At 40.4% G+C, this 16493-nt stretch overlaps 1 protein-coding gene across 11 annotated transcripts in view; it reads right to left on the bottom strand.

The window, feature by feature from the left end:
* nlgn3a (neuroligin 3a) overlaps positions 1–16493 on the bottom strand; it is a 252762-nt gene that overhangs the window by 15742 nt on the left and 220527 nt on the right. For all 11 annotated transcript variants that reach the window (XM_060832302.1, XM_060832296.1, XM_060832292.1 and 8 more), the window contains one exon: positions 9537–10326. In XM_060832302.1, the coding sequence (XP_060688285.1) occupies positions 9537–10326 (790 nt within the window). The remainder of the gene's footprint in view (positions 1–9536; positions 10327–16493) is intronic.

Raw genomic sequence — 16493 nt, forward strand, 5'->3', positions numbered from 1 at the left:
ATGGAGGGCCCTGAGATCAACTGATCATGTAGAGGGGTTGCACATCTATGGTGAAAAGAAGGTGGCTGGTGCTAGCAAACTGGAAATTTTTAAAGTGATGTAAAGTGTCTGAAGAATTGCGGATGTAAGTGGGAAGAGACTGGATAACCGAAGATAAAAATCAAGTCAAGGTAGGAAGAAATAATTTATATAGGGCAGGAAGACACTTAAACAATAGGTCTGCCCAGGCAGTCTTATTTGTGGATTTTGGGAGGAAGGTAGACTATGAGATTGAAGGCTGGCGGGGGTGGGGGAGCTGGTGTTGAGGTTAAATTCTCAGATGAGACGAGGTTGGTGACAATCGTGAAAACAATAGCTTGCCTTTTGATGTTGGGCTGTGGTCTGGGGGCAATAGGAGATGTGTCCAGGAGTCGGTATTCAGCCTCTGCAAGATATAGGTCAGTATGCTGGACAACAACAGCAGCTTGTTGGCACCGCTGAAGGCAAAACTGAGAGTAATAGTGAAGACATAGAATTGTGTATTATCAGTACACTTATGGAAATTGATCCTTTGTGTCTTTACTTGTGTTAAAATTTTTTGTCTCTGCATTTTCATGTTCTTTCATGTATATCCTGCACCCCTTCATTCCAGTCCATGCTACAAGCTGGTCATTCTCAAATTTTTAGAACGATGCTTATCAACCACTGCATGTTACATGCTATACACTATATACTCAGTGCTGGGGCTATGGGTGTCTCATTTAGCATCAGAGAACCATTTGTACAGAAGATGACCTTCAGCCCATCAAGAATGCACCGACAAAAACTACTCTAAAATTATAGTTCTACCACCTTCCAGCACACAAAGCCTTGAATGTTACGACATTTAAAGCACTTGTCTAAGTACGTTTTAAAGACTGTGAGGCCACGCTCTGGGTGAAAAAAACCTTTCCTTGAGTCTACTCTAAACCTCCTTTATTTCATCTCAAAATTATGTCTCCTTGTTATTGATCCTTGCTTTCCTATCAGTGTTGTGTGTTTTCTTTACTACCCTATCAATCTGTGACATGATTTGGAGATGCCAGTGTTGGACTCGGGTGTGCAGAGACTGTGAGGCCACTCTCTGGGTTAAAAAAACCTTTCCTTGCCTCACCTGATGAAGGAGCGGCGCTCCGAAAGCTAGTGTGCTTCCAGTTAAACTTGTTGGACTATAACCTGGTGTTGTGTGATTTTTAACTATTAATCTGTGCTTCTGTCTTCGGGGATTGTGGATAAGCAACTCAAGATCCTTCTGCTGCTCTGTGTTTGCTAGCATCCTGCCATTCATTGAGTACCCCCTTGTCTTGTTATTTCATCCAAAGTGTATCATCTCACACTTTTCAGGGTTAGATTCCATCCAATCTGCCCATCTGACAAATCCATTCCAATACGGGAACCGAATGTTGTTATAAGGAACAGCCACTTGTTCCCTTGGTTTTACAGTCATAGCGTCATGGAGTCATATGGTAAGACACAGACCCTTTTGCCCTACTTGTCCATGCCCACCAAGTTTCCTAAACCACACTAGTCCCATTTTCCTGTATTTGGCCCCATCTCTCTCTAAACCTTTATGATCCATGTGCCTGTCCAAATGTCTTTTAAATGTTGTGATTGTATTTGCCTCAGGTACCTACGCACCACCCTTTCACTTTCCCACAATCCTTTCCTAAAGTCTGTTTCATCAATTCACTGTTTTTGTTCCCCTGACTCTAAACTACTCCCTGGAAATGATGGGGCATAAACACCAGCCAAGACCAGTTGTGTTGAATGGTCAGTTGCTCTGCTGTAGATTTGATATAACTTCATGATACTCCTCGGCTGGTTTGGCAGCATCTGTGGGCAGGAAGCAGAGTTAAGGCTTCAAGTCCAATATCTCTTCATCAAAACCGTTAGCAGTCAGGATAAAGTGATAACAGTTGTGATGAAAAATCACTGGGCTCAAAAAGTTAACTCTGCTTCCTTCTCAAAGATGCTGCCAAACCTGCTGAGTTTTTCCAACAATTTGTTTTTGTTTCATTTGATTTTATTTCATCATATTTCTGTTTCAGTTTTCCAACTGAGCTGGCTACTGCCTCAGAGAATGCTCTCCTCAGTAACTCTTAGTTTAACGTCACTCCTGTGTCTGAATTATGAAATAACTTGCATGCCTCTTCGTTACTTTTGGAGGCACTCTCTTGACACATAGATCATTCATTTACTTTAATATTTAGAAAATCAACTTTCTACCTCAAGTGGCAATAAATTGATCACAGTGCGCTGGACCCATGGAGCAAAGTATCACCCAGAGTTTCTGCACCTCATTGATATTCAGTGACTCCTTATCGATATCATTGATTAGATGTCCTCAATGGAGGATGGGTAGCTGGGCTTACACATGGAAATAGCCATAACAGAGTGCAGCTGGCATCCACTGAACCAGGCACTAACAATAGTTAAGTGCCTTCAGGAAAGAAGTGAAGAAAACAGGAGGATAAATATATTGAAACCCCTCATTAATCCTTTTTATTTGTAATATGATTGCATTCATATTTTTCAGCTGTTGTTCATAGATCAGCGACCAAATGCATGAATCATTTTTGACTTTCTGTGAGCATATCCATTTCTCTGCATGCACTGAATTTACAGTTCCTGCGCGTGTGCGCCTTTCTGACCTTGTCAATTTCATCATCTTTCTGCTAGCTTTCCTACTTCAAAATGTCACTTTGATTTCTTTGACAGTTTCTCTCTCTAGCCTTCTACTTTTAACATTACAGGTCTGATTTTGGATACTGAAATTAAACCTGTCTCAGCATAAAGTGCCCCAAATCATTTGATTTTGCTCTGGGGAGGCTTTGGAGGGTGTAGGATGATGTTGGATTGTTCAACTCCAGAAGCAGATGTTCAGCAGAGATAGGAGCAAGCAAGTGCAAGGGTGCGCTGGTTAGAAAACTCACACTGGTTTTCTGGGACTTGTTCCCAATTGCTTTATAAGATTTTAAGATCTCTAGCTCTCACCTTCATGCAATCCCACCCCGCCTGCATGACCCTTCATGTCTCCAAGTTCATGCAATGTCAATTCAGTTTTCACCATGGTCAAACCTCACACAGGTGGAAAAAAAAATCAAAATCTAATATAGTTCTCATTTCAAAGACTTGAACAATATTTCCACTCATTAAATTGGCAAAGCTTTTAAAGCTCTGCTGGTGGATCATCTATTTGAAAAAAAAACTTATCATACACCCAATCACTTCACGGCCACTTTAAGCTATCAATCAAACTGGGAACTCAGAACCCTGGGCTGAGATAATTGTAGCTTTTGACACTCAACCAAGTATCCATTATGAACATCTCTCAGGCAAAACTGATTAAAGAACTCTGTTCAAACATGTGCTACACCAGCTGTTCTGAAAATAAAGTTGTACAACACATATGTATTTTAAATCACTAATAGTGAGGTTTTCTTTTACAATTTAATAATTTAAAAAGCTAGGTCCATGATAATTCAACAGACTTTAGCAAGCTTTCAGGACTTTCTTGGCTAGCTCCATAAATACAGACTCCCACATTTACATTCTATGAAACAGCCAATCGGAGTCTGTTTAAACTCAGCACTATATTGGAATAACCCTGTTGAGTATATGTTTCCTTCCTATGTGGATCACAGCTGATAAACATGGGATCATGGCAAAATGTCTTCAGAGGTTCCACCTGCCATTTTTAAAGGATTGTGGAGTTTTCCTGATTCTGCAAACATTCTTGTCCTATGTGTACATGTCTTTTCCTAGTCCTAGGCTGAGCATTAATTTTGTCTCCTCTTTAAACCAGTTGCAAACACATTGCATGGATCAAAGTTACATGGTTAATTTCCATGCTGCTACACATTTTCAGTTTAGGGTAATTATCCACTCGGTGTATAGTGAAATTAACAATGTTTTGAAACACAGCATGGCAGACAGGCACCCATAACATGAAGGAAAACTACGATCAGCTGTCACAGGTTCTGGTTAGAAGTGACAGGTTTTTGAAGTCTTAAAGAGATTAACAAACACGGATAGTGAGTTCAGAGTTAAGTGATTCTCTATCAGCATTTATATGGAAGACTGTGCAGCCTCAGGTAACAGAAGTCCAAGTTTTCCATTATCCAGAGCACTGAAATTTGGACTTAGTCCTGTTGTGCATAAGAACATTATGGAATTCCTGGTCCACACACATGCACTGAATGGCTGGAGAAGTTTAAACTTCCAGTAGGCTGATTCCTTTGCCTGGGATCCTTCACAAAAGTCTCTGACACTGAGCTTGGGAGCAAAGACTTGAGTCAGAAATGCAGGTTTATCTGGCCACTTATCCAAAAGACATTGACAGTGGTTAACATTTGGCATAACTCAAAATTAACCAGCATAACTGAAATGAGCACCATAGCTGACCCCTCTGCCTTGCAAACATCCTTCGAATCTGATTAGCTTCCTGACCTGAGTATTCATAACCAAATCCATGTACTAGCTGATATGACCAAACCCAACATGACAACTCACTAACCAGACTACCTCTCCTGACCCAACTATCCTCCCCTAACTGACAGGCCCCTAACCTGACTAAACCTCTGACTTGATTACCTGCCACCATCACTCAATCACCCAACCCCCAAACCTAACTACAGCCTGACATTTTCCAATTAGCTCCCTAACCCGATCCAATACAAGAACCCCCTGACTAGACACAATTACCTTGACCTAACCACATGCTCCATTCCTGGCAGCTATCCACCCACACCCACCCACCCACTTACTTATCACTCACCAACCCAGTCATTGATTTACTCATCTGCTCGCTAACCTGCCAAAAGACTTGAGTTATTTAAAACCTTAAATAACTGAATATGGCAGCCAATGGCATAAAAAGGGTGGTGACCTATCTTCATCTAACTTCTGCACGTACTAGCCTTCCTTGGGGATGGCTGCATTAATCAGAAGTCCTGGTTGAAACACAATGTAGTTGCTGTAGAAATTTTCACAGAAAGCAGCAATGTGCAAAGCACCAACGCTGATGGAAAATCTGAGCCTTTATTTATTTTTACAGATTTTGGCTATAATTCTATTTCTGGTTAGACACAGATGGAGGCAGAATATAGGAAAACAGTGATTGGATAGCATCTTGAGAAAGCGAATACAATGTATTCTAGTCATTTCTGGGCTAAAATCAGAACAAAATGACCTCAACATTTGTTGACTTTTGCACTATTTCAACTGGTTTATTGATGTTCTTCAGGAAGAGAATTTTGCCATTAAGGCATTGATCCTGTCAGAAACTACTCAGTTGTAAACCTCATTTAAAGAAGGTTAACTAACACTCTCTGGAGTACTGTAGGATGGGTAGTACGTTTGGCTTTACAAACATTCAATGTCTTGGAAATAAAAAAAAGAGAATGCTGAAAAAGATTAATGTTGTCAAAGCTTTTTATCTTGCAATCATCAGGACAATCTGTGAGAAAACCAAAGTAAAGGAAACAACTTATACTACATAAGAGAGGGCTAATTGGTTTGCAAATCAATTGTATGAAGGCATTGCCACAGAGAATATGCAAGTTATGATGATTGACAATTAATTGCTTTGTTTAAAGTAAACCAGGCAGGTTGATTGGCCTGATTGGTAAAGACATTGCTCTGGGGAATGAGCCCAAGGATGGCTATGCTTTGTTCAGTTGAAACAGGCATAGTATGTGTAAATGATCTTTCTGTTTGCAATGAATAGGGCTCACATGCACATCTAACTGAAAATCATAAATTGGTCCTCAGTATAATTCTTAGCACACTTAGAATTGTTCAGTATTTGTTATCCAAATACATAATCACATACAATGTTGGGCACACTGCTTAGAGTTTTGCAAGTGCAGGCTGTTGGCTATAGTCATATCTTGCCTGTTATGAACAGTTGAAGAGATATGGCTGCCTGATTTGCTAACCCTTGGGTAATATGGCCAAAATACCTAGCACCAGAATGCCTTTATGTGTTGCCTAAAGTTTTGAGATGCCTTACTCTCTCAGAGTAAGAGAAGATAGACTAGTATTTAGAAATGAAGTTTCTTTCTGAAAATCAAGATTTGCCATGAGAAGCCTGACACAAGATCCAATAATAACACAAGTTTTCACTTGACAGGCACATCCTACCACAGTGTTATGTTTACTTTCTGCAGTCCATTCACACTTTGAAATCACATTTAAAAAGTCTAAAAAAAAGTGAACCTCAGACCTTTGTGGAAAAACAACATATCTTTACTGCTCACATGTAGTTGAACTATAGCAAAACCCGAAGGCTTTCACCTCTTGTGTGTCTTGGGTGTTGTGATCTTGCAAGTATCCTTCTATGATTTTATGATTTTAAGAGCAGAAGTAGCTCATTCGGCCCATTCGGTCCTACTCTGCCAATAAATTAGATCATGGCCGATCTGATAAACCTCAACTCCACTTTCTTGCCTTATCCCCAGAACTCTTGATTCTCTTGCTGTTTAAAAATTGGTGTATTTCAGCCTTGAACCTATTTAATGATCTAGACTCATATGCCCTCTGCATTCAAGAATTCCATAGATTGACTGCCGTTTGAGAGAAGAAATTCCTCCTCATCTCGGATTTAAATGGTTGACCCTCTATGCTGCAATCATGCTGTCTGGTTCTAGACTCTCCCGCAAGGGAAAACAACCAGTCTGCATTTACCATGTCAAATCCCCTAAGAATACTACATGTTTAAATAAGGTTTCCCCTTATTCTTCTAAACTCCAAAGAGCACAGACCCAGCCTACTCAAGTCTCCTCATAAGAAAGTACATTCAAACTTGGGGTTAACCTAGTAAGCCTTCTTTGGACTGCCTCCAATGCCAGTATAGCTTTCTTTTGATCAGGGATCCAAAACAGTTGACAGTATTCCAGCTGTGGTCTCACTGGGCCTTAGAACATCGAACAATACCACACAGGAACAGATCCTTTAGCCCAGGATGTTGTACTGAACATGACATCAAATTAAACTAATCCGTTCTGCCTGCCCTTGGTCCATCTTCCTCCATTGCTTGCATATTCATGTGCCTATCTAAAAGTCTCTTAAACTCTCCTATGTATCCGCCTCCACCACCAACCCAGCAGCTTGTTCCAGAATCCTACCACTCTCTGTGTAAAACAAACCTTGCCCTCACATCTCCTTTGCACATTCCCTATCTCATCTTAGATGCAGTTTTGTATAGTTTTAGCAAAATCTCCCTATGTTTATACTCAATTCCTGTTGAAATTAAAAACAACTTTCTATTTGCCTTCCATATTACCTGCAAACTTTGATGCTAGCCTTTTGCAATCATGGATGAGTATCCCGAATCTTTCAGTGTGGCACCTTTCTGCAATCTTTCTTCATTTAAATAACATTCAATTCCTCTATTCTTTCTGCAAAAGTGTATAACCTCATGTTTTCCCGCGTTATGGTCCATTGTCAAGTATCTCTTTGTGAACTCTGTCATCCTCACTGATTGCATTTCAATTTCTATTTTTTCCTTCTATTTACTTCATACTTAAGGCTCATTCCTTGGTTAAGTACTTCAGCTTATTTTGGCTACTAGATTTAAACCATATTACCAGATAGCTTAAATGTTGTGCAAAATTAATCCCCTGTCTGACAAATTTAATTCGATAGCAATATCTTAATTAACTAGAATCTCTCATACATCAAGTAGGAAATAAATCTCAAACATTGACAAGTACACTTTAAATAACTTCAAACACTTTTGCAATCTTTATAAAAGGTCCGATGGCAATGAGCAATGCCCAGGCAGTAAAGTTACAAATGAAGCCAGCCAGAAGCTACACAAATAGCTGACTAAAATAAAAATTGTGGTGATGATTTGAAGCACTCTCATGAGTAACATTTACAATGAGGCTACTGAAAAAACTCTCAATAATAACCTTACTCATAAACAAAACTGTCAAGTTCGGTAAATCCAAGAACTAAGCTTTCTCTGCATTTCCTGTATTTGTATTGTCACCTTGACATTGAATTAGTTGGCATTTATTGGCAATTATTCAAGTGAGTTTTGTCCTGTTTCCAGTTGCACCTAGACTTAGGTGGTATATTTTACCTGGATACTTAACAAGATTGTCACAAGTCATAGTCATAAGCTGTCTGCTTGCTCAAACATGGACATCAGACCCTGCTTCTACTCACCACATACCTATTGTTCTCAGACTCTCTTGATTTTTAGAAGCATAGATTAATGCTTGGCCTCTAGATCGAACAAGAATTAAACACTTGGAACTGGAGAGGTTAGCCGAAATACAATTTTGTAGCACAGCAGCCCAAGTTGCACCCAGCCCAACACCTCCAATCCCACCCTAATAACCAACCACGTTTAGCTGATCATTAAGAATTACCACCTAGAGTTCTGTACTGATTCACCTCTGAAATGCTGACAATAGAGAGGCTACAAGTAAGATCCTTCCCCAAAAGAAAGCGAGCAACATCAGGTGCAATTTCCATTCTTATCAAGATGTAAACGTTTTGCCAACATGCCTTTCAGTGGATGTCAGGTTAGAGCAGAACATGGCTTTGCCTTGATATTCATTCAAAGTTTGACGAATTTACTGACACCATCTGCCTTATACATGAATACGGCCAGTTAGGTGAAATATCAGCCTCCTGCCAGGACCTGGCGATCCAGTTGCAGCTGTTTCTGATATTGACCATGAGTATGGATAAGTTCAGGAAGCAGAATACAGATGATTGATGTGAGGGAGCCCTGCTCCTGCTGACTCCCCATTAAGGCATGTGTACAATCAATTACCACGTGGCTATTGCCCACACCCTTTTGTGGCATAACTATGTGTGACTATTTCAGCTGTTGTAGAATCTGGAAGAGCAGTCACAAGTTACTTGAAAATTTGATTACTCATGGTTGTGAATATGTTTGCCGAGCTGGGAAGTTGAACAGGGGACGGAACGTCTGCAAATTGACTTCCCAGCTCCGCAAACATACCCACAACCATAACAACTGGCACCCGAGCTATAAATCTTTACACCAACCTTGAATTTAATTACTTATTACCGATTTTGGAAATGGATCAAGAAAACATGCATGTGAAGTAAATTTGGGACTGACTACTGGACCCAACAATTCAATTTTAATATTGAAATAGGGCTGTAGTTATTTTAGGCAATTTAATTTGTCACCCAAAAAAGTACTGTTATGTTGACCAATGGTATAGGTATCTGCACAAACCTGGCACATTGTTAGTTGTTCTTAAATGTGTCATTGCATTGCGTGTTTTATGGTCACTGGCATGGTGCAATGCAGTTGAACTTCAACCCCTGTGGGTTCTCTATCTCTATGACTCAGTCCCTGTAATGCATTTTCTTTCAATGAGTCATCAAACAGATCTCTCATAATGCTGTGATGTACTAAGTGCAAAGGATGTATGTTTTCCATACATATTTCCAAATACATCAGTTGGTTTTCTTATGGTATCCTTACCAAACCACTAAATACTAGTTTAAATAAATAAGCTGCTTACCCTGTTTTGGCAAAATTTGTCCAGTATGTCATGACAACTGCACTAAGCATCACATCATTTTTGGAAAAGTTGCATGGGAACAGATCAGTTGGTCCAACCATGGGGATTCCAAAGACATAGGGTACTTCATCACCGTGGGATGCATCAGACCAGGCTGGTTTCATGTCACTTTGACAGTGATGGTAGAAGGCATAGAAATATGTAGGTGAACCATAACGTGCATGCAGATCAGCTGTCACTACTGCAGGCTCCACCCATTGATGATCAGTAAAGAGAGCAACCAAGGTTTTCCGCCGTGTCTCAGGATTGTCACGGTCTGCCCAGTCAGTGTACATGAATTTAATTGTTTCCCGAAGTGTATCCTTACCCTCAGGGTAACCATAAAGGTTATCCACAAACTTAGAAACAGTGAAATCAAAGTCACTTCCAGATATCCCGTCGTCGTGATCCACTATCCATTCCACAAATTTGAATCCTTCTCCCTGATTGACTCCCAGCATGATGTCATAATTTAGAAACTCTCCCTGCTCCATCAGAATTTCAGGATCATCGGGAATAACATCTCCATCAATGACTGGACCAAATGCAACATGATATTGGGCTGGCTTGATGTCCTGTTCTACTAGCTCCTTGAAAGATTTCTGCCGTAGACAGTCCACCATGTCAAGGGTGTCTAGCATGTTGCAGCCCACCTTCTCTGCTAGTAATCTTGTGTACTTTGCTGGTTGATAGTTCACTGCCCAACTGGATAAGGCTGACCCACTCTGAATGATCGCTCTTTGGAAAAGCCCTGAAGATAAAAACAGAGTGCATAATGTTACAAAACTACATTTTATATCAAAAATAACTTTATTTATTGAGAGGGCTAAAAGCACAGAATATGTTTGAAAAGTCTGACAACGTTTCAAGTGATCTAAACAGATGGATGTACAAATTATAAAGCCATCACAAAACAGCCTGGTTGTCAGGAAGTCACCGATCAGGTAGATCAACTTAAATGAGTGTAAATGCCCTATCCCCTCAATCATTCATCCACAACGGCCCAGAAATTCTGAACAAACAAATTAAAACAAAAACAAAACTGCAGCTGTTGAAGATCTGAAACAAAAACAGAAATTGCCAAAGAAACTCAGCTGGTCTCACAGTATCTATGGGGAGAAAACACAGTTAACATTTCATTGATGAATTTTGAACAAAGTCTGTTTCCAAGTCTTATTAAATAAAAAAAAGTGCACAGACATATTTAGGTGACTTGTACTCTGGAAATTCCTGCTAATGATGAGACAGCAGAGATCTATTTAAGAACCCTCACAGCCAGCAGCAGAAAAAGTAATTGTTGAAACCAAGTGCTTTTAGCAGCAGTGGTATTTGGTGGTTTATACGTCCAGTGACACAGTCAGCCACTTTGACAGCTTCTGAAAAAGTTATGTATGCAAGATAATGTGGAATAGTGTAGCAGGTAAGTGGGAAGATGGGATAGGCTGCCAAATGAGTGGGGGAGGTGAAGGTGCCAGGTGGGTGGGGGGTGCAGGGCTGAGTGTAGGTGGATGATGAGTGTATGGTGACAGATAAATGCATGAATGTTTAGTACAGGTCGAGGCAGTGTATTGACACAGTGTTGTTTCCAGTGATGGGGGAGCTGGATGTGATGTGTCAGTGGGAGGGGAGTAGTTTGAGGAGAGGACTTGACTGTTAGTGGGTGGGGATACAGAGAACTGTTGGCGCAAGCTGGGAGGAAGGTATCGGGGCCAGTGTACAGAGGTACAGTCTTCTAGCACATTGGAGGTTAGAACATAGAACGTCAAGCTACACAGCACAGGAATGAGCCCTTCAGCCCACTATATAATATCGAACATGATACCATATTAAATTAATCCCTTGGTCTATATCCCTCCATTCCTTGCATATTCATGTGCTTTTCTAAAAGTCCCTTAAACACCCCTATTATATCTGCCACCACCACCACCCCTGGCAGCACATTCCATACACCTACCACATTCTGTGTAAAAGATTTGCCCCTCACGTCTCCTTGAAACTTACCCCCTCACCTTAAATGCATGTCCACTTAGTTTTAGACATTTTAACTCTGGGTAAAAGATTCTAACCGTCAACTCTATCTATGGATCTCATAATTTTATAGATTTCTATCAAGTCTCCCCTCAGCCTCTGCTGCTCGCGAGAAAACAGCCCAAGTTTTTCTAGCCTCTCCTTATAGTTCATATCCTTTAACCGAGGCAGCATCCTGGTAAATCTTTTCTGCAACATCTCCTCATCTTTCCTGTAATACGGTGACCAGAATTAAATGCAATACTCTAAGTGTAGCCTATATGAAGTCTTATAATGCTGCAACATGACAGCCTGACTCTTGTACTCAATTCCCCAGAGCAATAAAGGCAAGTATGCCATACACCTTCTTTACCATCCTATCTACTTGCATGGCCACTTTCAGCGAGCTATGGACTGGAACCCCAAGATCCCTCTGCACATCAATACTCTTCAGGGTTCTGCCATTAACTGTTTAGAATCTGTAGATTCCTGACACTGTGTAAACAGGCCATTCAGCCCAATGAGTTCAGATAAACTCCCTGAAGAGTATCCTGCCCAGACCCACCACCCCACTCCATCCCAGTAAATGTGCACTTCCTACTGCCAATGCAACCAACCTATACATCCCTGAACACTATGGGTAATTTTGCAAGGCCAATCCAACTAAGGTGCACATCAATGGTATACGTTTCCTTAACATTTGATCTCCCAAAGCCCAGTAACTCACACTTACATAGATTAAACTCCGTCTATCACTTCTCAGCTCATATCTGCAATTGATTGACATCCTGCTGTATCGTTCTACACTATCCACAACCACACTGATCTCTGTATAGTCTGCATATTGTTTGTTGGGTCTAGCAGTGGTAGGGATAGATGTCAGATTCAGTGAGATCAGGTCAGGTCAGTGGGGGTGGGGTGGGAACAGTGGATATGTGGAGTCAAGGCTTCTGGGAGGCCTGCGGTTGAGTTGATGTGTTCAGAGGCAAGTCAGGGGTTCAGTTTGAATAGTTACCAAAGAGTTAAAAACAAAAATAGAATTTGCTGGAAAAACACAGCAAGTCTGGCAGCATTTGTGGAGAGAAAGCAGAGTTAACATTTCAGGTCCAGTGACCCTTCGTCAGAACTGAGCTAGGAGTTAATGCAGGTTTTCAATCATTTTAGTTTTCCTGGGTAACTATTAAACCGGGCATTCATGAGGCACTCTGGATTATTAGCAGCAGTACAAAGTATTCCATCATAATCTGTTACCCATGAACTGACATATTCTAAAGGAAGGTGGCTGTGATTTCTGGAGGCCAATCATCTCAATCCCAGGACATTGTCACAAGAGTTTCACAACTGAGTTTGCCTGATTCATGCATCTTCAGCTGCTTCCTTTCATCATAAGGTAAGAAGCGAGGATGCTTGATCACAATACAAGAAGTTAACTTCCATTTACAACTCCTCTTGATGAAGCAGTCCATGCTAATATGCAGTATGACCTGGACAACAGGGAGGAGAAAGTGAGGTCTGCAGATGCTGGAGATCAGAGCTGAAAATGTGTTGCTGGAAAAGCACAGCAGGTCAGGCAGCATCCAAGGAACAGGAAATTCGACGTTTCGGGCATAAGCCCTTCATGACCTGGACAACATACAAGCTTGTGCTGATAAATGACAGTAACACAAGTGCTGGGCAATGACCGTATAAATCAAGAAGGAGTCAAACTACTTTGTCATGATATTCAACTGCATTACCAATGAAACACTGAATTCCAAACCCTTGCTTACACACCCACCTCCCAAAAAAGAACACGCTATATCACTGTCCTGGAGTTTAATCATAAAAAGTTAACTGCACCAGCCACATAAAAACTAAGTCAGGTATTCTAATTCTGAGTGAGTTATTTACTGTGATTCCCAAATCATTTCCATTATTTATAAGCCTCAAGTCAGGAATTTATGGCCTACTGAATAAGTATAGTTCAACAATACTTAAGGAACCTGTTATCTTGTGGTATAAAGCAGCCTTTTGGATCAGCACTTCACCCACCATGGCTGAGTGGCCATGGCTGTAGTATGTATGTCTCATATAATAAGATGCATTGCAACAACTCATCAATGTTTCTTCGATCATACTTGCTAAATCTGCAGTGCTCAGGAAGGCAAAGACAATAGGCACATGGGAACACCACCACCTCCAAGTGTCAGGAGTGGTTTAGTTGTACACTTGGTTCTGAGTTCTAAGGTTCTAAATTCAAGACTCACTTAGGACTTGAGCACAAAACTCACCATACACTCCAAAACGTTTCATCGCCAACTGCATACTTTTGGAGTGCAGTCACTGTTATGGTGTAGAAAATGAGTCAGACTGAAACTCTGTACTGATTGCATGTTGCATTTTTGAAGGTTCCCTCTTTTAGATAACAAATTAAACTGGAGTAATGTACATATTTCCTTGGGAATATTTTGAAAACAAATCTAAGAAACTATTATTAGTGGCCTGGCTCATGACTCTCCCTGAATCAATATGATACAAGCACTATCTGGTCCTTATCACAGAGATGCTTGTGGCAACTTACTATCTGTAAATTGGTTATATGTCCTTCCTGATAACTGTGACTAGATACTAATCAGCAATGGAGTATTTTGGGGCATCCGGTAGTTGTGAAAGATGCTATATAAAGCTTAATACACACCTCCCTGAGTTGGAAATAAAGTGCTGTTGCTTCAATGTCACGGGGTTGAAATTCTGGAACTCCCTCCACCACATGGACTCATCATCACTTGCTCCAGGACAATCAGGGATGGACGATAAACATTGTGCTTCTGATCATAATTTTCCTGTACATTGGATCATACAGGGTTTTCTATATCTGAGTTTTCTACAGATACTTCACCTTCCACTAGGATGGCAGAAGAACCACCCATTAACTCCTGAATGACTGCAGCCAGGTTATGCCCCATGAGTCACATGTACTGATCTCAGCTTCATACCAGCTTCCAACCTACAGATAGTGTCAGAATCGTAGCTGCTGGTTATAAGTACCAAATCAACTGACAGGGCTCCTTCATCAATGGCACACAGACGTTTTTCTTTACTCTTTTGTGGAATTAGGGTATTACTGACAAGGCCAGCATTTGTTGCCTATTCCTAATCACATTTGAACTGAGTAACTTTGTAGGTCATTTCAAAGTGCTGTTCAGTGTTATCCACATTGAATTCATATGTGGGCCAAACCAACTGGGAATGCTCCTTCTTTGAAGGGCATTAGTGGACCAGATCAGCTTTTTTACAACACTCGATAACCATTTCACGGTGACCATTTCTGAGACTAGCTTTAGTTCTGATTTTATCAAATGAATTTAAATTTCACCAGGTATCATAGTGGGATTTGATCCCAAGTCTCCATGGTTATTAGTTCAGTAATACTATCAGTTTGCAACTTTCTCTCTTCACTGTTTTACCATCTCTCCCCAGTATGCTGCCATCTCCCAACTGTTGCTCTCTATCACTACCACCTGTGGTTGCTGAACTGGACAGGCTGCAGTTCTGGGTATCTGAAAAGAGAAAATCAACACAACAAGATGCATTCACTGATCTTGGACCTCGAGTGACACTGCTGCCAGTTTCTTGAATTCATACAGGGAATTGACCTCATTGGCCATCTGTTTCAACTTCTTTTTGATGGTTGTCTTTGAAGTCCTGGACTCTTTACAGAAATAAGGCTGCTCTCCTCCTGTCCGCTTCCAGCATTAAGGCTGCTTCTGCAATCCTGGAGCTTGGTCTCTCACCTTGCCTTCCATTTGACCATAGCAGTAGTAATCTTTTGTGATTCACTGCACCTCTTCTTTAAGAGGAGCAAACTGCTTTAAAAACAGAAGGCTGGCTGCACATCCACCTCTTCATACCCCTGCAGAGTACTGAGACAGAAGCAAATATAGGGGTCTCGCAATGTTATAATATGATCATGCAATTGAGATGGCTGCACTAAATTTGCATGCTTCACATCTTCACCAGAATATGAGCCCTTTGTCCAATCATTGGCCCTGTGCTTTATCTCTTTATTTTGAGCTTCTAGGATGTTTTTTTTTCTATTCCTTTTAATTTATAGATCTAAGCTTTGTAGAAGATGTCTCTATTCATAAGTTTAATTACTCTATTTGTGAGTCTGATATTTGAACCAGGAGTTATAGAATTGTAGAAAAAATTGCAAGTTATACTGACACAGATGCATAATAATATGCAACAAAGAACTTAAAATAGCTTGTAAATTGGAATTGTTGGTTTAAACCACAAGTTTTAATTGTCGTTCATGAGACACTCTCACTGATGTCAGCAGCATATGCTCTTTATTGTTTTAATGAAATAAAAACTTTTGATCCCAAAACAGTTGATTGCATCAACACTAGAAAGCTAAGAGGCATTTTACATTCACAGTGTTCACCTATAATGTTACCATCTTTCCTTAAATGAGTAAAATTATTCAGGGATTAAGGAGCATTACACATTTATGGCACAAATGTCACATTCATAATTAATTGGATTAGAAAAGGTCTGAATTTTCCCAATTCCCAATAGTTTCCAACTGCTAATGATTTATTTAATGAGATTGTCTGCCTCTCCTATTTGAAACACTGCAATTACCCTCACACTTTAATGCTGCCAGCTTCAAAAGAAACGGGTCTCTTTGTAGCTGTTACTGATCAATAAAAATAACCTCTCTTCCAAAAACCCAGGACAATCAAAATTCTTGAAAATTTCAGGACAGAGTTTGGATACTGAAGTTTGCCTATGGTCATGCTATATATTTAAATAAGTACAAAATTATTGTCATGTGACTGCTGAGGCCGTTTCAAGAATGTTTGATTTTTAAGTATTTTGAATCAATCTGTTCAGACATGCTACAACATATTTCTCACACAGATAGGA

Source organism: Hemiscyllium ocellatum, chromosome 11, assembly GCF_020745735.1.
Source record: "Hemiscyllium ocellatum isolate sHemOce1 chromosome 11, sHemOce1.pat.X.cur, whole genome shotgun sequence".
Lineage (NCBI taxonomy): Eukaryota > Metazoa > Chordata > Chondrichthyes > Orectolobiformes > Hemiscylliidae > Hemiscyllium > Hemiscyllium ocellatum.